Source organism: Melopsittacus undulatus, chromosome 1 (genome assembly GCF_012275295.1).
Source record: "Melopsittacus undulatus isolate bMelUnd1 chromosome 1, bMelUnd1.mat.Z, whole genome shotgun sequence".
NCBI classification, from domain to species: Eukaryota; Metazoa; Chordata; class Aves; order Psittaciformes; family Psittaculidae; genus Melopsittacus; species Melopsittacus undulatus.
The window spans coordinates 98085305-98108160 of record NC_047527.1 but is presented as its reverse complement, the minus strand read 5'-3'; the positions used below and the strand labels follow the sequence as shown (position 1 = coordinate 98108160).

The window sequence follows — 22856 nt, the reverse complement described above, 5'->3', positions numbered from 1 at the left end:
TCCAGCTTGATGAAGCAGGGACATCTTCCACTAGCCCAGGTTTCTCCAAGCCCCTTCCAACCTGGCCTTGAACACTGCCAGGGATGGGGAAGCCACAGTTCCTGTGGGCACCCTGTGCCAGGGCCTCACCACCCTCACAGGGAAGAACTTCTACCTCAGATCCCATCTCAATCTCCCTTCTGTCAGCTTAAAGCCATTCCCCCTTGTCCTATCGCTACCTGCCCTTGTAAAACTATTGTCCTACAGCATAAAAAATTATGAGCAGCACTTTTTGCTGTGCCAGGCTATTGTAAATTGTGCAGGCCCCCCAAGTTCTCTCCTTTCCTCTTAAATTCATTGAGACACACACAGCAAAACTAATCTTTTTTTTACAGGTGAAGTCCTTAAATAATCATCTTCTCACGGTGCAGAAGGCAGCACCTACCTACACTGAATGACTCGAGGACACTGTCACGCTCTATCGCATCCATGTGTAAATAGAGAGGTGGTACTGAAGGCGTTTTTCTTTCCTGGATTTAACCACTGCAGTAGAGGCACCCCAGAAAAACATCAGGTTGCTTTATTTAGACTCTCACTCACTCTCCACTCAAGAAATTTTTAGGTCAGGCTAACACATGTCTCAGGAGTTACATCAAGAAAGGAATCAGTTTTACTCACCTCATTTTCTTCTTCTCTATTGCAATCCAGCAGAGGAAACATGCAAAAGAAAACATAAAAAGAGAGCATAAATGTCAAGCAGAAACAAGAAACCTAACATCAGAAGTCTGGCACTGCAAACACAATGGAAGCAGGGACACAGGGTGTGGGTAACAACCACCCCATAAGTAATCCTGCAGCAACACATGTCCCTAACGTACCCAATGGTCAAGCAGACAAAACAACCACTTCTGGCATGGTTTTGAAGATCAGGAACTTCCACACTGAAAATTCTATGGGGACTTTAACAGAGCAAACCTTTTCTGAGCAAACTGCTGCTTCGGTGTTGTCATCTGAGGGCTTGCAAACCAGCAAGAACCCTATTTCAAGACAGATAACACAGATATTAATCAGTACTTTGCACCCGGCCACTCAACAATGGATTCATTTGGAGCATTACACTGATCCCAACCAAACCTGCCAATGCTGGACCAACAGCAAACTTCTCTTCCCCAAGTTCTTCACTCAGATACCATGAGCAAAGTAGCTTATCCTCCACAGAAAAAGAATGAACAAGAACACGACTACTCACTTGCTCCTTCCTTTGCTCAATACCTGGGAGAGTTTCAGTGAGTCTCTTGCCCCCCCAAGGGAAACTACAGAAGCAAATGTACAAGTTTCAGTGGTTACCAATACAGCTTCCCCAAGATGTCAACAGCCCACCTGTCTTTTTCTGTTATCTCCTCTAACACAAGTCCCAGAGCACTCTCCAGTGCTTTAACCTTTGTATTTTCCCACACACAGCCTTTTCCTCTTCTACCTTATAGACACAGGGGCAGTTTTCAGTCAGACTTTTGCTAATCCTCATCATCTTTTGAGCCGTAATTCGGCACTGTCGTGGTGACACGACGAAAGATTTCTTGCAGAGAAGGTTCACAGATTTCACTTCAAGCACCAGCTAAGTGACAAGTATCAGTGTCTGGAAAAGAAAGCCAAAGCTTTCAGTTTCTGTGTAACCCAGGCAGGGACCCAAAGCGGTGACAGCACAACAATAACCACATATCTCCCCATTTAAATCATCAACAACAGAAAACTCCGAGCAAGTAGCTAGAAAATGCATCACCAGCACTAATATACTCCTGCCTCTAAAAAGGCCCACACCCTGTTGATAAAGCTTATTAAGAGGCTATAAATTATTCTTACAGGAGCAAGAACACAGTTTGTTTCCACTGAGGAAACGTGAGCCATGAGTTTAAGCAAGCTCTAGAGTACAAGAGGGCATGCATGTGATTTAATGGGGTTAACCAAGCCATGAATTCAAAATGCTGCTAATGCAGAGGGGGTCACATGCCCTCTAAGAACAGCACTTGGACATGAATTAGTGCCTAAAAGGAGGTTTCATTTTTAGAATCACATGGAGTTTTAGACTTCCAGAAAACTGACTCCTGACAGTCACATATTTTGAATGTTAAACACACACGTCTACAGGGGTAAGAACAGCACTGACATCTAGCACCCAACAAAGCCCCCAGCATAAAAAACTATATGGACTTGATAAAATGCATCCAGAGGAGGCCACAAACATGCTCCAAGGGAGCACCTCTCCTATGGAGACAGGCTGAGAGGCTTGTTCAGTCTGGAGAAGGCTCCAGGCACACCTTAGAGCAGCTTCCAGTGCCTAAAGGGGCCAACAAGAAAGCTGGAGAGGGGCTTTTGACAAGGGCAAGTAGGGACAGGACAAGGGGGAATGGATTTAAACTGACAGAGGGGAGATTGAGATGGGATCTGAGGAAGAAGTTCTCCCCTGTGAGGGTGGTGAGGCCCTGGCACAGGTTGCCCAGAGAAGCTGTGGCTGCCCCAACCCTGGCAGTGTTCAAGGCCAGGTTGGATGGGGCTTGGAGCAACCTGGTCTGGTGGAAGGTGTCCCTGCCCATGGCAGGGGGTTGGAACTGGGTGAGCTTTAAGGTTTCTTCCAATGCAAACTATTTTGTGATTCCATGATTCTATGATATGAACATTGGATTCAACGAACTTAAGAGTGCTTTCCAACCTAAATGATTCTGTGATGATTTTCAAGACATCCATAACCAGACATGTTGTGATACAGCACAGAATAAAACCAGATGAAAGCTGGTGGTCCTCAATCAAAAGGAAATAACTGTCTCTTTATACATATGAATACAGATTTAAGTAGCTGTGTGTTGGGAGACAGGTAATGAAGTTTAGTATTTAAAATTAAAACTAAAATAGTTAAAGGAGTAACTAATCTCCGTTAATAATCCATTTTTCCTTTTGCTGCTGAAACACTGCATAAAACCAGTATTGAGCTAAAAACCAGTGTTAAGCTAAAAGGCTGACAAGAACACAGAGTAGAGGTCTCCAAAAACTGAGAGCTAAGAGCAAAACTTTATCTTCCAAGAATGCAGCCTACAAAACAGCAGGGATCATGGCACAATCCGGGTCAACTGTAAGCTCATGTCCTGCTCAAAGCCACAACAGCAGTTCCCAAACAAGATGCCAGCCTCAGCATCTTCCACCTCGAGACAGTCACTCCACGAAGGCAGCTTGGCAAAGCACCAGCTCCTGCATGGTGGGTTGAAACATGCAAGAGAAATGCAACACACTCAAAGGGAAATAAACACAGCTGAAATCCTTCAAATCCCAGAGAAAACCTTGAAGGAGAAAGTAAGCTGGATTAAGAAATTGATGATCTTCACAGAACTGTATCATAGAATCACAGACGGCTTTGGGTTGGAAGGGACCTTAAAGCTCATGCAGTTCCAACCCCCTGCCATGGGCAGGGACACCTTCCACTAGACCAGGATGCTCCAAGCCCTGTCCAACCTGGCCTTCAATACTCCCATGAGACATCTTGCTGCTCTAAAGCCACTTGGTGTGGGGGAAATTGCTGAAATTTGAGCAGCTTAATGATTGCAAGTGAGAAATCAAAATATTAGAAGATAGAAAACAGTTAAGAAGCTGCAAAATAGAAAACACTGCACGAACTAAACTGGCTTAAAATAACATACGTAAGAATGAAGCAGAGATGACATTACTGGTAACCTATCTTCTACAGTCTTGGTCACCTACAATTTAATGTTTCCTGAACAGAAAAGTAATTCTTCTCACAGTGGGAAGAGCAGTATTCCCTATCCGCAGTGGTACTTCAGTTGTGCTTTTCTCTCCTGAATTACCATTCTGCCTTTTGCCAAAATCCATTCCACCTTGTCACAGGTGCCCTTGCGCAGGCTAACTTCACTAAAGGAGGTAGCTGGCTTGGGTTATGGATCCCATTTCCATTTAGAACTTCTTCCTTCACCCCAGATCAAAAAACCATATAAATAGGTTTCCAGAATTAGTGAACGCACTGCTGTTCGCTTGAAACCCTTTTGCCAAATTCCTCCCACGCTGGGTTTGAAGTTACATAAAATCCCAGCGCTAGAAGCCTGAGGAAGGAGCTGGCACGCAGGAGGCTCGGCACAACAATAGCGTATGCGAGCTGGGGATCCATCCAAACACAGAACCCGGAGGTTTTCCAGCAGGTTTCCAGCCCCAGGGGTTTAGAGCAAACCCACTTGTTTCCCTCCGGCTGCACCTTGCTATCTGCAGGTGCACAAAAGGAAGACTGTCATTAAAATTAGCACTGGATTCATACACTCAGTGGCTCATTTCCATAAATATCAGGAGAAGGGGATTGTTAAAACACAAAACAAAACTTCAAAGCAAAACTGAAGACCTCACAAACAAGTGGATAATAAATTAAACTAAAAGAAAATGCCCAAAGCAGGAAGCTGCACCATCCCCCTGTTGAGGCATCTTCCTTAATCTGCCCCAGTATAAAACCCGAAGAACAATTGTGCCCACCTGCCAGTCACATCTGACTAACTAGTGATGAATATTGATCAGGTGAGAGCAAGATGTCCTTGCACACACCCCACAAATGCACAACTGCACCAGACAGCAACCACAGCAGCAAGTAAACCCCTGTGTCATACAGAGGAGTCTGTATTTGCAGGGAAGGCTTTTTTTAAGGCTATAGACCCACATTTTAACCAAAATTCACTATATTTAAAATCCCAATTTTGTCACAGGCATGTTAATAAAAAAATAAAGTTGTATTTTAACTCTGAGGCTCAGCAGCTCCAGTATTTTGTAGATGTTTGAACAGCTTGACATGAATGAGACTTCATGCCATAATCTCAACTACACACAGGGCTTTGCTTATGCTAAAGAAGCAAACAAAAACCAAACATGCCCTCAGGTTCCAGCAGTCTAAATGACACATGCTGTATTCAGACAAAACTCGAAGAGCCTCATCTCCCATGTGTTCTCTTTTCATTTTTTTAATTTTCTTCTTCAAGAGAGAAGAATCTGGAAGCCTAAAGTTACCAGATCTGAACATCTGCAAGACTAAACCCTGCCAGCTTAAAAAGCCTTATCCCAGCAGGCACTTAGCTCACCTTGCTTTAAGCTGACAATGGGGTATTGTGCCAGCATTAGCACAGGTCCATATGAAAGCCTACCTGACTCAGCAATTACCTTTCTTCCTGAAGAAAGGAGAGAAAATGCAAAACATCAGCACAAGGAGGAAGAAAATCCCGACCTCCAGACTGTTTTGTTTAGGCCAGAAACATACTACCAGTGTGGGGATGAGGACAGACTGCCAGAGCTTCTCATGGACTGATCCATCACCACCTGCATCCACAGCACCAAGGCTAAGCAAACCAGAAGGCAACACAACAAATTAACACCTCAGGTGAAAATTCATGGTTCCAACAAGATCCTAAATACCCAGGCAGACTTCACTGCTGCGCAGCTCGTGATGAATGGCTGGCTGCACCTCTGGGATTCTGCAGATGAAGTTCACTCCCTGCTGCTCACCTTCAGTTCCTGCCACCCTCAAAACCAAAACAACTTGATAAAATACTCACAGAGCTGAAGCACTATCTCGCACTTAGGTTTATTAGTCTCTAATGTGGCTGGCTAGAGATAAAAAGTAAGGACAAACACTCTGTGGGCCCTGTGATTAACTGAAACACAGTGCTAATTGCTGTGAACTCTTTTGTACAGAACTCTGAGCTTTTAATATCCAAATGGGTCCCTCCTCCCAAAAATACCGCATCACAATTGGATAATGTACAACCAGAAAAAAAAGCAGGGAAGTCGATAGACAATCCTGCTCCTCCCCACAAAATACATGGACAGAGGAAAGGCTAAAGTACATCCGGGGGGGGGGGGGGGGGGGGGGGGGGGGGGGGGGGGGGGGGGAAATCACAACAGTATCAAACATCTTATTTAAACAGAAGCAGGAAACAAAGTCAAGCTCACCAGAAAATGAGGTCAAGGTAGCTGCAGGCATATACCTGTCCCTGCGGCACATCCCGCAGATCCAGCTGTCCCATCCCCCTGTGCTTTTCTAAATCAGCATTTCCTGCTTTATACATTTTCTCTGGGTTTGGAGTTTTTAAGTTTGGAGCAGGGGAAGAGCAACTATCTCTCCTGCACTGAAATAGGAAACAACAGAGAGGACTGAATGTGCCAGGAAAAACAAGCATCTGTATATACCAAAAACAAGCATTTCTCCTTTCACCATAATGATAAGGGCTGAGTGACATCCTGCATAGCCACAGGTATGCCAGAAAGGGATTTTTCTTTTAATACAGGTGACTGATGGAGTCACCTGCAATCACCAGTGAATGCTCCCTCCCAGTACACCCCTTGAAATGAACTTTCTAAATCAAGACAAAACCCCAGACACAAGCCATTTCAACAGCAGGTGTGAAGACGATTTAGAAACTAAAGTGCTGCAGCTTCCACTCCAGGCTAGCCCGGGGTCCCGTTTCTCATCTGGCTGGAGGAGAGCCACTGAGAACAAATTCAAGAGGCATTACGGTACAATATGGAAAACCCAGAGCTCTATAAACTTTTACTACAAGCATTTACTCTCTCCACAGCTGCGGAAAATATAAGCTAAAAAAAGAAAAGAAATGGCATGAGCTAATGCCTGCTCTTTGCCAGCTGGCAGCAGCAGTGAAGAGACTTGTGCCCAAGCTGTGGATTAAGCCTTGGGTTTGGTAGAGCCCATGCAGACCCTTCCCCAAGAAGATTCACCCCACAGCAACCAAACCCTAAAGAGAAGGGGAAGAACTAAAGGGGGAAAAGGATGATTTTTGAAAACCATCTGCCTTTCCTGCTCCTCTTTTTGCAAAGGTGGGTCAGAGAAGAGACACTGGCAGGAGCATGTGAAAAGCCACAAACTCACGTTTTGGGGTTCATTTTTTTATCTACTGTCCAAAGCTTCATTTACCAATTATGTGTGTTAATAACATCAGTGTTTTAGAGAAGCTAAGATGTTCTACTTCAGGAAAAAGACACAGTTAAGAAGAAAACTATCCAGTGTCTCCAGTCTTCTGCTCCAATAAAGGTATTGCAGGACCCTCCTCCTTCACAGGAATTTCAAACTCACCACCACGCACACAGGTCCTGCTCTTCCCTTTCTGCTCAGGGCCAGGGCATGTCTAAAGAAGAAGTCAAGTTGGAAATTATTACAGCAATCCTCATAAGCAATGCTGTTCCCATGGCAGCCAGGCAAGGGGTTTACTGACCAGAGCACTGACATGGCAAGGGAAAGGAGGGCAGACTGGAGGAGGAAATGAAAGAGCAACGGTGCCAAAAGAAGAGGGCACAAATCCATGCTAACTTAAAGCCAGTTTCTGGCTCAGTACTGTGAGATCATCAGTCCTTGGAAAGCTTTCTCCTCCTCTGGGAGCAGGGAAGGAGAAATTTCATCAGCAGCTTTTAGAGTCAGCATCTTCCCATCAACAACATTTAAATGAAATCACTTTTCAGGAAAACCCTGTATCAAAACCCCTCTCAAAAGGCAACAAAAGGAAACATTTCATACATACAATCTAACCTTAAACTGCATTTCCCCTATCTGATGCAGTTAACTCCTAAAACATGCACACACCCCTGAGCTGTCCAGGGCAGTTTGCCCCTGTGGATGGATAAGGCTGGATCTAACACAAAGGCATTTTATCACCTCCAGCTTATCACCTTCAGCAGCCAAGCAGGGGAAGACACAGGGTGGTTTGACATTGCAGAGTGGTTTGTCATTGAGTCTCTGCACGGGGTACTGCCAGGAACACACCGGAGATGCACAAGAAAACTCCAAAACCACGTTAAAACCAACAGTCCACAGCAGGTTTCTAAACTGGTGCAGGGTACTCACAGCATCCAAACTAAAACCTTATTCCTACGGCAGGGGTTAGACGAGGCCTGAAAGGCTTGGGGCCAGTTTCCAGCTCTGCAACAGCCTGTGTGTGACCCTGAACAAGTCACTGAGATGATTATCCCCGCTCCTATACTTTTTTATCTGTTCCCTCCACCCCACATTTACTTATTTCCAGGGTCTTCAGGCCACAGACACTTTCATACACCTATGCACAGTATTTGCAACACCAAGGCTGTGACACCAGTTTAAGCACAGACAACACCATGGCACAACCATACAACAAAGCATTTCTCCTACCAGCACAAAACCACTCTTAGGACTAAGTTTGTATCACACATCCCAGCTCCCCCCATTACACAGTTCCAAGGATACCAACCCTGCATGCCTGAATTGCTCACCACCACAAGCAGCAGCAAAAACCTTCTAATGTTCTGCTGCAGACAGTAAACACCCTCCAAGCACATTAACCAAAGGAGAGAAAAGCAAGTGCCTGCCTTCTGCAAAGCTCCCTCTCATATAGGGTGTCTGCAGCAGGGACAGTTGCATCTGACTTGACTGTCACAACACAGCATTCACAGGCTATACCCCAGAAACATTTCTAGGCTTTAAGGGAAAGGAATTAATAGAATTAAGGAGAAAAAAAGACAATGTTTTTTAATTTTGCCCAAATTGCCATTCCATGCGGTCAGCAGGCTGCAAAGAGAAAGTTCAGCACATGCTGAACTAAACTAATGAAGTTAAAAGATGCTTGATACCAGGAACATGATTTCAGTATTCAAATCCTGATGAAAAGCAAGTGGCTACACCCAGCTTCCAGGAAACACCAGCTCAAGATATACCAACGTTTCTCTCTGCAGCAAGAGAGGAAGCAGAAGAAGGCGAGGAACCTGAAAGCATTTAAAATAAAAGCAAGAATAAAATGATTGGAAATATCTAAGCTGACTTACAACCATTACTACCAGCGACCGGCACAGGACTTCACTCTTGGCAGAGAAATCAGCAGCTCACACCACCACATATCTGCTGGACAAGCAGAGACTCTGAGGCTTCACCTGACCAGAGCAACAGCTCTGGCTAATGAGGTCTGTGTGCTAAAAAGGGGAAAGACTGACCCAACTGAGCAGAAAGCCCTCCCCAGGAAGGCAGGCACAAGGCAGGATGGGTCTTTCCCACTCGCCAGGGCTGAAAAGGCCCCCCATGGGCAAGCCCCAGGCTATGCTGCACCTTCTCCTGCATTTATGTACTGGGTAAAACAAGGAGTTGTATCTCTCGTTCACCTCCCCCAGCTATCAGCAGGAAGAGACCTTCTGCAGAAATCACCACCCTGCTTCATCTGCTGGGTTTTCCTTCTGTGGGTGAGCAAATTCCTAAGCTGACCTTATCAAGGCATCCCCAAGTTCACATGACAAATACCCGCTCTGGCACTGCAGGTCATCTTTGGTCTCTTGAAATGCTTTGCAAATAAGGACTTCTGTTTCAGACTGCAGGCTGGGGTCAATGAAGTCTACCTGCTTCATGAGCAGGCTGACCACAGCAGTGGTCCCACTGATGGGAGATGGGGAGGTCTCCCCCGACCCAAAGAGCCCGGTGTCACTGGGTGAGGGTGAAACATCTGTGCTGCCCATGCAGCTGGATGTGCCCAGTGTGGAGATGACAGTCAACACTGTGACAAAAGCTTCACAGAGGCAAAACCATTCAATTTTAATGACTTTTTCACTTCCAGCCAGTGTAGTGAGGTCACCTTATAATTCACAGACATACACACAGCACCAAACACTCTCATAATTCACCATATTGAAGTCAGCACTCACAAAACACCCCATCCTCACCCCAAACTTCCCCCATGTTTCAAAAGAATATACTTTCCAATGATCTGGCATCACAAAACTCAGACTTCAAAGGGTCAAAACAGCATCACACACCCCGAGAAAAGCTCAGTGCCAGAAATGAAATGCCACAATGCCCCAGCCAAGCTTAAGATTGCTGCTTTAATGTAAAATCCTGAATGTATTTATTTCTTATGCAATTATAGATGAAGTTGAATTGTCTATTCTAAACCTGCCAGGCAGGTTAAGTCGGCAGTGGGAGACATCTTGGGAGCAGTTCTCAATTCAGTGTATCAACCCAAGCTTGCTGTAACACCAACTTCTGGAGAACTGCGTGCTTTAAATCAAACTATTTTAGTGAGATTAAACCCAGCCTAACACAGCAAGAAGAAATGAGAGCTAAGGAGTGAAAGCCTGCACCCCGCTATCGCTCTGCAGCATTGCGGCCGGTTGCTGTGGCAATGCTGAACACAAGGTGATGCCAGGCAGAGAAATTAGTGTAGGAGCAGATAAACTCAACCCCCTTCATCCCTCTTTACACCAGAAATTTGCAATAGAAGTACAAGTTGGGAAGAGGCTGTGCAAGAAAAATCCAAGTACCAGACTGCAGAGTTTTTTCTGTTGGACATCTATGTGAAATAAATTCATGTTTGATGTTTTGTAGCATCAAACTTTGTAGCAGAAGGCTGCAAAATGTTAATAATTGTTTTGTGCTAACCCACAATGACACACTTCTAATGTGCACCTGCAGACCTCCGCTGATGCATTTCAAATAAGAAGGTAATAATGCAGTTTCAATGTGATACTGCAGAAACTCCAAAATCCTTGAGCGATGATGGGCAAAGCCACATTTGAGTCTGAACATTGTGCTTCACACTGAACATTGCTCCAGCTCCCTCCCCACACCTGGCCTTACCCCTCAACCTCCCACATCGATCGTTCGGGTTAAATTTTGACTCCTGGCCTGCATTTGTCTTGAACTGTAGGTCATATCACCCGTCTGGGATGGATCCTAAGGGCAGAAGCTCGCTGGAGAGGGGCAGTCGCAGGGATGGAGCATTATGGGAGTTTACAAAACAAAAAATGATGAGAAAAGTCAGGAAAAAAGTCAAGAAAAAGACAAAACCAATCTTTTCCAGCCTCTGGAGTGCAGCATTTCAGCTCCTGATCACTTCCCACAGCACCAAGGAAGCCGCACCAAAGCAGCCTGCACGGCTCCACCTGCATAGCACGGCTGGGCTCATTAATGAGTCTAAATCACCTAAATAATCAAATGCAGCCAGTGTACTGATTGTGACTAAGGACACATATATATGTTAAACATTAACTTTTCTTCATGTTTCTGTTTCTATTAAAAATAGGTGTTTATAAGTCCTCTCTCACTGCCTAAATATACACACAAACAAATTATATTTAGAATTACGTCACCAGCTCTCTACCGCAGGACGTCAAAGGAAGGCTGTCACCTACCCACTTGAAGCCCACTTTCAGGCACTGCAAGGAAAATATTAAATAACTGAGGGAAAATTAGAAACAATTACACCCAGAGAACCATTGAAAAGCTTTTAAAAACCAGAGATTTCCCCGTCTCTTTTCACTGTGATCACCAGACCATAGTATTTAGGAGAGCTGAGTTCATATATTAGCCGCTCTTGCTGGAGTATGTAATTACCTGAGCATGTGTCTGGTGACTAAAGGTACATGCAACGACTCGGAGCTCAAAATATATTCCCTGGGTAGCCTACAGGTGCTAAATTCCCTCATTTTTGTGAAACCCAGCTAATAGAGCACGCCTTCCCACTGAGGCATCCCGAGGCCACAACTTTCCCTGTCCCATTCACGTGCATCATTTAATCTTTAATTACTAAACTATAGAGAAGCACTGCCCATATGCAGACCTAAAATGTTGAAAATCAGAGGAGAAAAGTATTCCCCGCAGGCTCACACCCAGCCAGCTCCTGGAAAAACACACCATTTTCCTATTTATAGGCATTTTGGTTGGCAGAAACCACAGGGACCTCAACTTCTCGAAGCCAAAGTGTGGAGTTTAATTTTCCTCAGTTTTTTAATTTCCTCTGAAGCTAAACACTGCAGATCTACCCTGCCTTTGCTCCACACTGACTTTCTGGACCACAAGCAGATGGAAAAGGTGGAACAACAGAGCAGTGGGTGGAAGCTGCAAAAGAATCCAGGGCAGAAGCACAAGCTTCAAAACCCAGCAGTGGTTTTGTTGGGTACCAAAAAGCAGGGAGAAGGCAACTTCTCCAAGAGCCAATCTACAGACCTCAGGCTTCGTTTTTAAGGGAACTGGTACTGAAAATGTGCTGTAGATGAAGCAGGAAAAAGGCAACAGAAGAGTGGAAGGGGCAGCTCTGCATGTCACCCACATCTCCTTCCTGGAGACACCCAGGAACAACCTCACTAAATTCAGTTCCACTGTAAACAATCAGCCACAGTTCAAGTCCAGTTGGGAACGCTCTTAAGATGGCATCAAAAATAATAAACCCAAGTGAGAAACCTGTTTGATAACTTACTGGATGGCCAGGCGAGCAGGTGAAGTCTCTTCCCGTGACCAAGACAAATTTGGATGTACAGAGTTTTCTTCAGACAAATTGACTTTTCAGAGCCATTAAGGCTTAAGCACAGAGCTGAGAAACCCTCAGGTATGCTCAGACAGCGAGAGCCAAGTCTCTCCCATACTGCTCTTGATTTCACATCTCATGGGACCATCATTAGTCTCCTTAGTAAAGGGGAGGGCTGTTCAAAGGGAAATGCAGGTGTAAAACAGCACCTTCAAGCCTTTCCCTTCCATTAGCATCTCCCCAGTGCATTAGAACATACTCAAGGACCTGGATTTGGGTATTTAACCACAGCACACTTGCCAGGAGCTCCCACCTGTGCCAAGGGCACCAGCATTACCCATCATCTTCCCTAGAGAAAAGCTGAAAATAGAATCTAGATGCTGACAGGAAGCCAAAAAGAACCAAGTCCCAAAGTGACATGAACACGGAGCAGCCTGTGAGTATCTCCAGCTGAAATGCACATTTAAATAAACCCTGTAGGAACAGCCACAACCAAAACCCTTAAGTTTTAAACTGCTGAATCTGTATCAAATCACATTAACAAAAATCAACAGGGTGCTCAAAAGCACTGACTGCAAGTCCCAACCCCACCAAACCATACACGTGCACCACCAAGCACCATTGCTGTCACCAGCCTGCATGGATGCAGGATGGCCATCTTACCCCAAAATGGAGCTAAATTCAAGTTGGGACATTTCCCTGCAGCACAATGAAGAAGCAGCAGATAATACATTTCAGCCAAAACGCACACAAAGGAACCTGCTGCAGCACTTTTAGTCTCCATTGTAGGGTGCAGACATGGGCTAAACAAATCCTCAGGACTCTCCAAGCAATCCATCTCGCCCCATGCAACAACCCCACCAACGTCTCAGTTGTTTGAGAAGGTCCTCTGCCCTCAAACAGCGTGGTCAGGGATGAGGTTGGTGTCTTCTTGAAGGAAGCACTTGCTTGCCACAGGTTTGCCCATATCGGCTGCACCCGCACAGCTCCAGCAACAGCACAGTTAGATGAAGTTTTTTCTCCTCGCAGCCCACGATACCATACAAACATCCATTAAGTAGGTCCAGGTCAGCACCAGGCAGCTCCATGCAGAAGCTACAGACCTCGTGTGGAACTTGGCGGCTCTGAGCTTGTTGGCTCAGGCTGGCCCAAATGTGACCAGCCCAGAGGCGAGGTAAGCTGGTTCCACTGGACGCTGAAGTCTGCAAGAGCCTGAGCACTGGCTGATGAGTGGGACGTGGAGACTGACCAGGTAAAACCAAGCTGGAGACTCTTTGCTAATAGGAAAGCTCCAGTAAAGACCATCAGCACACATTCAAGTCGCCTGTCGTTCAGCTTCTGACTCAATATCCCACCTCCTGCAGTCAGCGTGAAGCTCCAACTCAGCAACAATGCCCCATCACTGGCAGTGTTCAAGGTCAGGCTGGATAGGGCTTGGAGCAAGCCAGCAGGTGTCCCTGTCCAGGGGCTGCACTGGACAACCTTTAGAGGACCTGTCCAACCCAAACCACTCTATGAATGATTCCCATGGAAGATAAGTCTCAAGATTTACTGGGCTCTGCCTGCGTTGTGGGGCTCTGACCAACACTCTCCAAGCCCCTGCATCTTGCAGCAGCTACGAGCTATAGAAAGTAACTCTTCCAAAAACCAAATCATGCACATCCCTTTTCCTCACACCCCCACAGCGGGTACGGCACCAGGGAATGCCACCAGCAGCAGCAAACATCTTGCAGCCATCATGAGTCTGTTTTCAACTGTGCTCCCCACTGCACTTTGGAAATACCCAGCTGTTTCCTGGGACGTGCTGGGTGGTGCATGCTCCATACTGCAGCATCAGAGAGCAAGGAAGGAGATGATGAACCTTGAGGCACCCCCATCTCTGAACAGAACCATCACTACTGCAAGTAATGCTTCTCTCAAGCTAAAAGCACACGCACTGGGAAAAGCACATCCTAAATAAGACGCACATTAGCGAAGCGGCGAATGTGACTCAAGACATAGGGAAATGCTGGGCTTCCAGGTGGACACTGGGACTCAAGGCTCCTACAGCCATGTGAACACCTCCTGACAGCTTCCAGAGCACCAGCTCCCCTCCCCCCAAAAAAACCCAAGAAATTAGTTTATTTTAAAAAGTCACTAGTGAAACCACTCTGGCTTCTTGCAAGAGGCCAGGGTTGCAACACCCAAGACTGTTTTAGCATGGCGCGATATACCCCACACATTAACTGCTCAGTTCAGTCTGATGCCTGGTTTGACAGTGAATGCCTCGGACCACTGGTGACAGGGTCCTCATGCTCCAAAGGTGAAATACCTAAATCAGGCTAAAACCTTCTGGATGGCACTAGAGCCATTTGAACGCAGAGGGTCACCCAGGATGGAACCTCATTCCCTGACGGGATTAAGCTCACGTGAATCAGGTGCAGGGTCTTCCATGCTGGGAGAGAAGCAGAAGCCACGTCTAGCAAAACACAACCTGGATTAAACTTAAGTCCTCCACCTCTCACTGATTTCATGAGGCTCAGCAGCAGGTGACATTTTCAGCTGGAACAGCCCCTCAGCCGCTGCAGGTGGGCACAGGCAGACCCCACAGCATTTGCCCACAAAGGTTTGCTCTCTGGTCCTTACTCAAAACACACTACTTTTAGCTCTGCTTCCAATCCAACCCCTGCACAGAGGTGTGCACCATGCCAGGTGTCTGCCTCCTTCCACCCCGGGGCCGGCCACTCGCCGGGGATGCCATTGATACAAAGTTTACGAAGCACCCGAATCCTTCACCAGGGAAGTCTACAAACGTAAAAACAACATTCAGCAACAACAAGGAAAGGGAGGGGTGGGGAAAGAAACCACACCACTGTCAGCGGGTGCTGAATGGCTTGTTCAGAAGAAGCGATAAAGCCAGTAGCCGTGGCGTGATGCCGGGGGGGAGGTTAGGGAAAATCCCCGGCGGAGAGGAGAACCGGAGTTCACCGGCCATTAGGCTGCTCTCCCCCCTTGTGCCTGGCTCCTTCCTCCTGTCAGAAAATGGGGTCAGAGCAGGGGCCGGGCGGGAGCTGTCGGAGAAGGATTCAAAGGGCAAAATAAACACAGGACTCAGTAACTCCTCTGCACGCCGGACAGAAAATCAGTATCAACAGTAATAACAATAATAATAATAAAGGTGCTGAAAAATGCTCCCCCCGCGGAGCGGCCGGGACACGTCCGCACTCACCCTTGGACCGCTCCGCGGGCCGGGAGGCAACACGCACCCCGCCGGGCCGAGAGCCCGGGCCTCGCCTCGCCCCGGGCAAGGGAGAGAGAGCAGGGCAAGAGCGCACCCCGCCACCCCCGGGCCCGGCCACCAGCAGCGCTCGCTGCTCCGCTCCTTCCCCCCCCCACCCCGCCAACCCGCCCGGCCTCCGCCTGCCGGCGCCCGGCCGCGGCGCTCACGCAAGGCCGGGGATGCAGGGCCTACCCCGCCGGCCCGCCCGCCCGCCGCACACTGCAGAGGGAGGGAAAGGGCAGTGGCGGCGGTGCCGCGGCCCTCCTCGTCCCCGGCGGCTCCCCGCGGGCCGGCCGGCCTGGCTCGGCGCGGCTCGACGCTGTTCGTCCCGGCCCGACACCGCTCGTCCCGGCCCGTCCGGGCCCGCAGGCCTCAGGCCGCGGCGGCGCGACGAGAGGTCGTGGCGGCCGCCGGCACTGCCCGCGCTTACTCCGGGGTAGGGTGCTCCGGGTCGTAGAAGTCCCCCATGGTCGGGCGGCCGCTGTCGGGGGCAGGCGCTGCCCCTCGGGCGGGCCGGGCCGGGCCGCGCCGCGGGGAGGCCCCTCTCCGCCCTCCGAGCCCGGCGGGGGCTCGGCTCCGCCGCCGCCGCCTCACATCCTCCGCTGGGCCCCGCGCTGCAGCGGCCGCCGGCGGGGCCCCGCCATCCGCGCCGTGCCCTGCCCTGCCCTGCCCGCCGCCCGCCGCCGAGTCCGCCCCGGCCGCCCGGCTCCTCCCCGCCGCGCCGCCGCGCCGCCGCTCCCTGCCCGCCGCTCCGCTCCGCTCCCCCCGGCGCGGGCACGGGCCGGGACCAGCCCCGGGATCACCGGGATCTTCCCTCGGGATCACCAGAGCCACACCACACACCGGGATAAGAGCGGGATCACCAGGACAGCACGGGGATCAGCCGTGGCACCACCGGGATCTCTTCGAGATCATGCCGGGATCTCCCCCAGGACCGCACTGGGATCAACCATGGGATCAACGAGTTCTTCCTGGGATCACTGGGACTGCACTGGGATCAGCCATGGGATCAATAAGATCAACCCAGGATTACCAGGACTACACCAGTGCCAGCCACAGCACCACTGGGATCTCCTTGGGATCATACCAGGATCACTTCTGGAATCACCATGACCACACTGGGATTAGCCACATCATCAACAAGATCTCCCTGGGGTCACTGGGATCAGCCACAGGATCAGTGAGATCTTCCCAGGACCACCAGGACCACACCAAGATCTCACTGGGATCACCAGTGTAGGATCACCAGCATCCTGGATCATCCATGGCACATGAGGATTGCCCCCATAACACAAGGCACCACAGGAACCTGGGATCACCAGCACCAGTGGGATATCCCATACCAGCAACCTAGGATCACCAGTAGCCCTTGATCACCCCGAGGAGATCTCAAGGAGACAGTGCTGGAGTACCCCAGGATACCTACCTGCTTTTGGGGTGTGGGGACCTTTCTGCTCACACAGGAGCCTCCAAACTACACTTGCAGCAGCCAATATTGACATTTCTTCCTGTTTTATTCCCAGATTTGGGACCACGGCATTGGCAGCGGTGGCACAGGGACCCACGGGGACAGGAGCAGCATCCACATGGAAGCACAACAGGGAAGCAGAGGAGGAGTGGGTGGGGCTCAGTTTGTGTGGAAGTTTTCTTGGGAAGTTCAGGCAGGGTTGAACTTCCAGAAGCTTGATAAGCCTTTGGAAATTGGTAATTACATGAGAAGGGGATTCCTAGGCTGTTACCCACAGCACTCCTGGGGAGCAGGTGCCGTTGCCATAACAGGAGTGAGCTGCAACAAATTAAATCAAACAGCTTGGACTAATTAATTTCCCAGAGTTCCATGTGAATGGGGAGGCAGCATGTGGAAAACCTTTGACCTGGGATGTGTGAATCCATGGATGCTCTTGCTGTGGCTGGTGCCAGGTCTAGCAGCAGGGGTTCTTTGTCCTCTGTCCCCCCTCAGTGAGGTCCAGCCAGCATTGCCCAATCGCTCCAAGCCACATGCCAGTGGCTTTTCCAGTAATCCTGGTGATTTGCCAGGCTTTGGGCAGGACGTTGCTAACAGCCACAGAATACCCACAGGTGCTGCATTTAGGGGTTTTCAGTGTTACTCTTCAAGCTCCCCAAGTAATTCTGAAGCTCTTGGGGTTCCACAACCTCCCACAGGGATAAAGAAGTGACTCTTGCCTGCAGCAGTTCCGAATGCAGATCAGACACTGTGCTCATCGGCTGCGGTGGTGAAGGACCACCCTAAACACATGGTAGACACAAAAATCACGGCTGACTCTTTTATTCCTTAAAGAGACAAGAAGTGGAATATCCAAGGAGAAGCCGGACCCTGGAGCTCCTTTAGGCCAAGCCTGCAGCTGGCACAGCATACATATATATGGGCCCACATCCATATCTCACCCCTCAGAGCCTGTGGTATGGGCATAGAGGGGAGCAACAGGGGAGCTGACACTGATGGCTGCCTGTTGGCAGCAGTAGGAGAAGATGGGATTCTTTTGGCTGGATATTTGGTACACAAACTCCCCTGGCATGTGCCGAGCTGGAAGCAGCCTCCCAACTCTTCTGAGGAAGAGGAGGACTTCCAGCAGGCCTTCAGTACACTCTGCTTCATGGGCAAACGTAACAGTAGCCTGGCTAAGCAGCACAGTATCCCCAGGAGCTTTCCAGTTGCTGGGCACCATGATCTCACCCTGAATCTGAATCAGCTTCCCGGAAAGTGGTGGGCAAAAACTGGTCTAGTCCTGCTGCACTGGGGTGGGGAGGGTGCCATAAACAAGTGTTGCTGTTTGAACGCCTGGCTTGCTGCCTGTCTAAACAGTGGGTTTGATTGCCAGTAACTGTCAGTCTAGCTGCACAAAAGTTTGGTGGGGTTTTTCCTACTGTTTATTGTTGATAAACCTATTTGGATATGAACAGAAAGCACCTTCTGAGCTGGTGTTGCTTATGAGTTCCAGGCTGAGCCCAAATGTGCTATGTGACGTGCAGAAACGACATGGTTTTATTCTTCCCAGCGGCTGGGATGAGCCCCGGTTTCTTGCGCATTTGCTCTAGGGATGACATGGTTTTGTTGTACGCGTGCTGGCAACGGGAAAGAAAAAAGGATCACTAATGTGAGCTCAGTTTTCAGAGCAGAATCCACCCCTGTAAAAGACTTCTTCCTGAAAAAAAAAACCCCAAACAAACCCCAAACCACTTTCCCAGTCTTCAAAAATGGTGATGGAAAAAGCTGCCCAAAGAAGCCACATCACACCAGCATTCCCCTACCAAGGCAGATCCCTGCAGACTCAGAGGAGGGCACAAGAAACCCTGGCAAATGCTCCTCACGAGCACTGAAGAGATGGTTTTGAGATGTGTTCCTTAAAAACCCTTACTGATGGTGATGTGCAGCCCTGTTACTGTCCTGTTCTTTTTGAAGCTCAGGGTCTCAGTGGTATCTCACGGCGAGCCTTGAAAGAACTCCAAATGAGAGCTGCTGAGACTGGTTTTTAACCTAAGAGCAGCATGGGATGGGGCCTTTACCTCAGCCAAAGAGCATTTCAAGGAGCTTAGTTACAGGATCAAACTAGCATCTTTCAACAGGCTACAGCCAAAATGACATCCATTCTGGAAGAGTCCTACACCCCACCTGTCAGCAAGGCGCAGAAATGCTCTCCCAACACGCATTGGCAGGCATACATGGCACTGGCCCCCCCTGAGATTACCTTTTGATCAGTCCTCATTTTCGCCTTGTAGAAGGGGACTGAAGCTGGGCAGGCTGGCAGCATTGTCTCCTGCATCTGCTCAAACCTCTCCTGAACATCTTCCTCCTGCCACCAGACAGACAGACCCCACTCCATGTGAAAAACACACATCTAGAGGCATAAGGGGTCAACCAATCCCAAGTGCCTCATTGAATGCCAATACACTAGTATCTCTGAAGCCTCAGAAGTGAGAGGTCCCCTCTTCCTATGACTTAGGTGAGCAGATTTGGGCAGCACTTTGGCCAAAATTCATCCGGAAGTGTAAAGCCCCAAATGGGGTTCCTCCAGCTGTCTTCACACAGCCATGCTCTGCCTGTGACTACCCACAGGACAGTCTCCCTTCCACTGTACAATAATCTCACAGTGTAAAGGAAGTCTGAGCTTCAGTGTGGTCCTCACTGATCCCAGCTAGCTAGCTGATGTCCATGCCCACATTCCTCCAGGGAACCTTCTGGAAGGTGTAAGCACACAGAAGAGGAACATGGGTTCAATTAAGTACATTTATTTTGAGTTACCAACATGTATATAATGTTTTCATGACATATTTGTGGATAGTTCTGGCAGATGCTTAGGCCACTTTCTGTGGCGATTCATGAGTAGCCTCGAGAAGGCAACAGTGGAATTGTGTTGTGATAAAAGGCAGGTGGCCACATAGGATCTAGCTGAGAGTAAAAGATGCACACCATGGAGAAACAGCCTAGGACAAGAAATTAAGAACTGGCCTGGAAAAGGGAAAATGGTTCTAAGTAGAGAGCAAACCTCCAGAGAAAAATGGAGTGGTCTCTCCCAGTGCCTCAGTGGGGCCAGTGATGCTGGGAAGCTGCAGTGAACTGCCCAGTAAAAGGAGCAAGAGAAACTGGCACTGAGCAACATTAGCAAGGACACTGTTTATCCTTCCCCTGAAGATTTCTGCCTGTAACATCAGCAACTTGACACAGCTGCAGAACATTGCTAAAAGATGTGCTTCATTCATCTTTGGGGTTATAATTGATGTGATGACAGGAAATCCAGGGCTGGAAGCCATTGAGGGCGTATTTCTGAACACATTCAGTAACTTGGGTTAATAGAAGTGACTAGTGATGGATCGTCTTTTCCCCAGAGAGGGACTTCCTGGACCCAAGCAGTCAGCTGGGGTTTCCCTGTTGACCTCACTGGAGGGCTGGGGTTTTTTTTGCTCTTTCCTATACAGGTCTGCATCTGTATCTGAAAACTTCCCCAGTCAGTAGATCACAACATTCTGTTTAGAAATAAACTCAAAATAACTCAATTTTTTTTTCATCACATTATGTTTGTTACTCATACCCTCAAGGGAAACTAATTCAGTAGGATGGGAAGAACCTGTCTCTGATCTTTTAAATGCACCACATACTTTTCTAAAAGGGAAGAAGAAAACATTTCACTGAGACTTACAGTCAAAATAATCAGACACCTGGAGACAAGAGTTCCTTTTCTGTTTTCCTTCTAAAAAGTAAAAGCCACTACACATTGGCTAGAAATGGGGCTGTGCATTTAGGAAAGAGGTCACACAGCTCACATCCTGCTTATTCTCTTCCCCAGACACCTATGAGTTCCCCCTGCACCTGATGGGGATGGGCTTCTGGGAGAGACAGACCTATGACCTGTCCCCTGTAGCTGTTCTCTGCGATCTGCAGAAGTTAAGCAGCAATAACGGAGATGGGTTACACCTACAAAGGGCTGATTGTCCCTCACAGCCAGGGTGGGATCTCATTCTTTTGTTATAGACTCAAGAACAATAGAATGGTTTGCGTTGGAAGAGACCTTAAAACTCATCCAGTTCCAACCCCCTGCCATGGGCAGGGACACCTTCCACTAGACCAGGTTGCTCCAAGCCCCGTCCAACCTGGTCTTGAACACTGCCAGGGATGGGGCAGCCACAGCTTCTCTGGGCACCCTGTGCCAGGGCCTCACCACCCTCACAGGGAAGAATTTGTTATTGTACCTGAGATCTCATCTCAGTTTCCCCTGTGTCAGTTTAAAGCCATTCCCCCTTGTCCTGTCCCTACTTGCCCTTGTCAAAAGCCCCTCTCCAGCTTTCTTGTTGACCCCTTTAGGCACTGGAAGCTGCTCTAAGATGCCCCTGGAGCCTTCTCTTCTCCAGGCTGAACAAGCCCAGCTCTCTCAGCCTGACTCCATAGCAGAGGTGCTCCAGCCCTCAAAGCACCTTCGTGGCCTCCTTTAGATTCACTACAACAAGTCATGTCAGACTGAGTAGAGGCGCTGCTACCACATTCCTATCAAACAGCATGAAGGTTTTGAGCCTGACATTTAACAATGAAGGACAAAACCTGGAATTACTTCTGAGGAGGATAATGCAAAGAAGTGTGGTAAATGAGAAGCTTAAGAGAAATGTGCTTTGTCAGAACTGACAAAAGACCCTGAGCATCCCAAAGTTGTGGTTTCTAAACAGAAGACTGGCTATGTACCAGTTGCTACAACACAAAACACAATAGTTTAGCTGTACCAACTGGAAACAAGCCTCCCAACTACCCCTTGCACCTCTGGGCAGCATGCCTGATTCCTGATAGTCAGCAGATGACTGGGTACTTCAGTCACTCTGTCCTATTTTAGCCCCTTCATGGTAAAGCTAATGTGAAAGCAAGATATATCTCCAGATAGTTGCTCTCTGCATCATAGCAGATAGCATTTCAATACCAGCCACTCTGCTTAGGGAAAGAGGCAGAGATGCCTCCTCCCACAGGCTTAGTCGTGCCCTCATTACCATGCCACGTGCAGCTATCAAAGAGAAGAAGCAGAGCTGCCAGGAAAACTCACCAGGCACATGACTCTGTTTATGGGAATCATTCCAGGTCTGATGTTGCCACCGGGCTTCAGAGCTTCCTGCACATCCTTGGGGATAAGGAAGGACTCATTGTACCAGATCTCAAACTCTGCAAAGCAAAGCAAGGGGCTTTAATGATGGAAGAGACAGGGGTAGATTGCTTCTGTCCATGAATCAGATAGGACTCGGTGCTCGTAAGCATTCAGATGGGACCTCAGAACCCCAACATCTTATAGAATCACAGAATAGTTAGGGTTGGAAAGGACCTTAAGATCATCTACTTCCAACCCCCCTGCCATGGGCAGGGACACCTCACACTAAACCATATCACCCAAGGCTCTGTTGAACCTGGCCTTGAACACTGCCAGGGATGGAGCATTCTTGAGTTTTAACTATTAGGAAAGTTAGTCTAAAAGGACAGGGCACTGTTAGCTGGCATCGGCTGTGCTTAGACAACTGCTGTCTGTCCCTGCTGCCTGTGATGTGGCCGGATCGTGGTGGCCGGCCCCGGGAACAGTCCTCTGGGCTTGTGAAGCCGAAGATGCTGTCCGCAAGGTGGCACTGCTCCTGCACCCTGGAGCCATCCTGCCCGGAGCTGGTCATTTTGAGGAGTTGGCATATTTGGGGCTCAGATTTCAATTCCAAATGCTTTCTCCATCCCGTAATAGCCAGTGATAACACACAGCAGGAATTGTGTCCTTATTAATACTGGGCATTTCCCAGACAGCTGCTGTGAAGCAGCTGTGCTCTGCTCCACAACTCTGGCACGTTCC

At 48.6% G+C, this 22856-nt stretch overlaps 2 protein-coding genes across 3 annotated transcripts in view; both read right to left on the bottom strand.

Annotated features, from left to right (window-relative positions):
* Window positions 1-16030, bottom strand: part of SETD2 (SET domain containing 2, histone lysine methyltransferase) — a 63295-nt gene extending 47265 nt beyond the window's left edge. For both annotated transcript variants that reach the window (XM_034065590.1, XM_034065597.1), the window contains exons 1-2: window positions 15968-16030; window positions 658-673 (exon numbers count right to left, since the gene is read on the bottom strand). In XM_034065590.1, the coding sequence (XP_033921481.1) occupies window positions 658-673; window positions 15968-16005 (54 nt within the window). In that variant the 5' untranslated portion in view covers window positions 16006-16030. The remainder of the gene's footprint in view (window positions 1-657; window positions 674-15967) is intronic.
* A 1884-nt stretch (window positions 16031-17914) lies between these two features.
* KIF9 (kinesin family member 9) overlaps window positions 17915-22856 on the bottom strand; it is a 32095-nt gene continuing 27153 nt past the window's right edge. The window contains exons 20-22 of the mRNA XM_031044598.2: window positions 22077-22192; window positions 19245-19349; window positions 17915-18621 (exon numbers count right to left, since the gene is read on the bottom strand). Of these exons, the coding sequence (XP_030900458.2) occupies window positions 18514-18621; window positions 19245-19349; window positions 22077-22192 (329 nt within the window). The 3' untranslated portion in view covers window positions 17915-18513. The remainder of the gene's footprint in view (window positions 18622-19244; window positions 19350-22076; window positions 22193-22856) is intronic.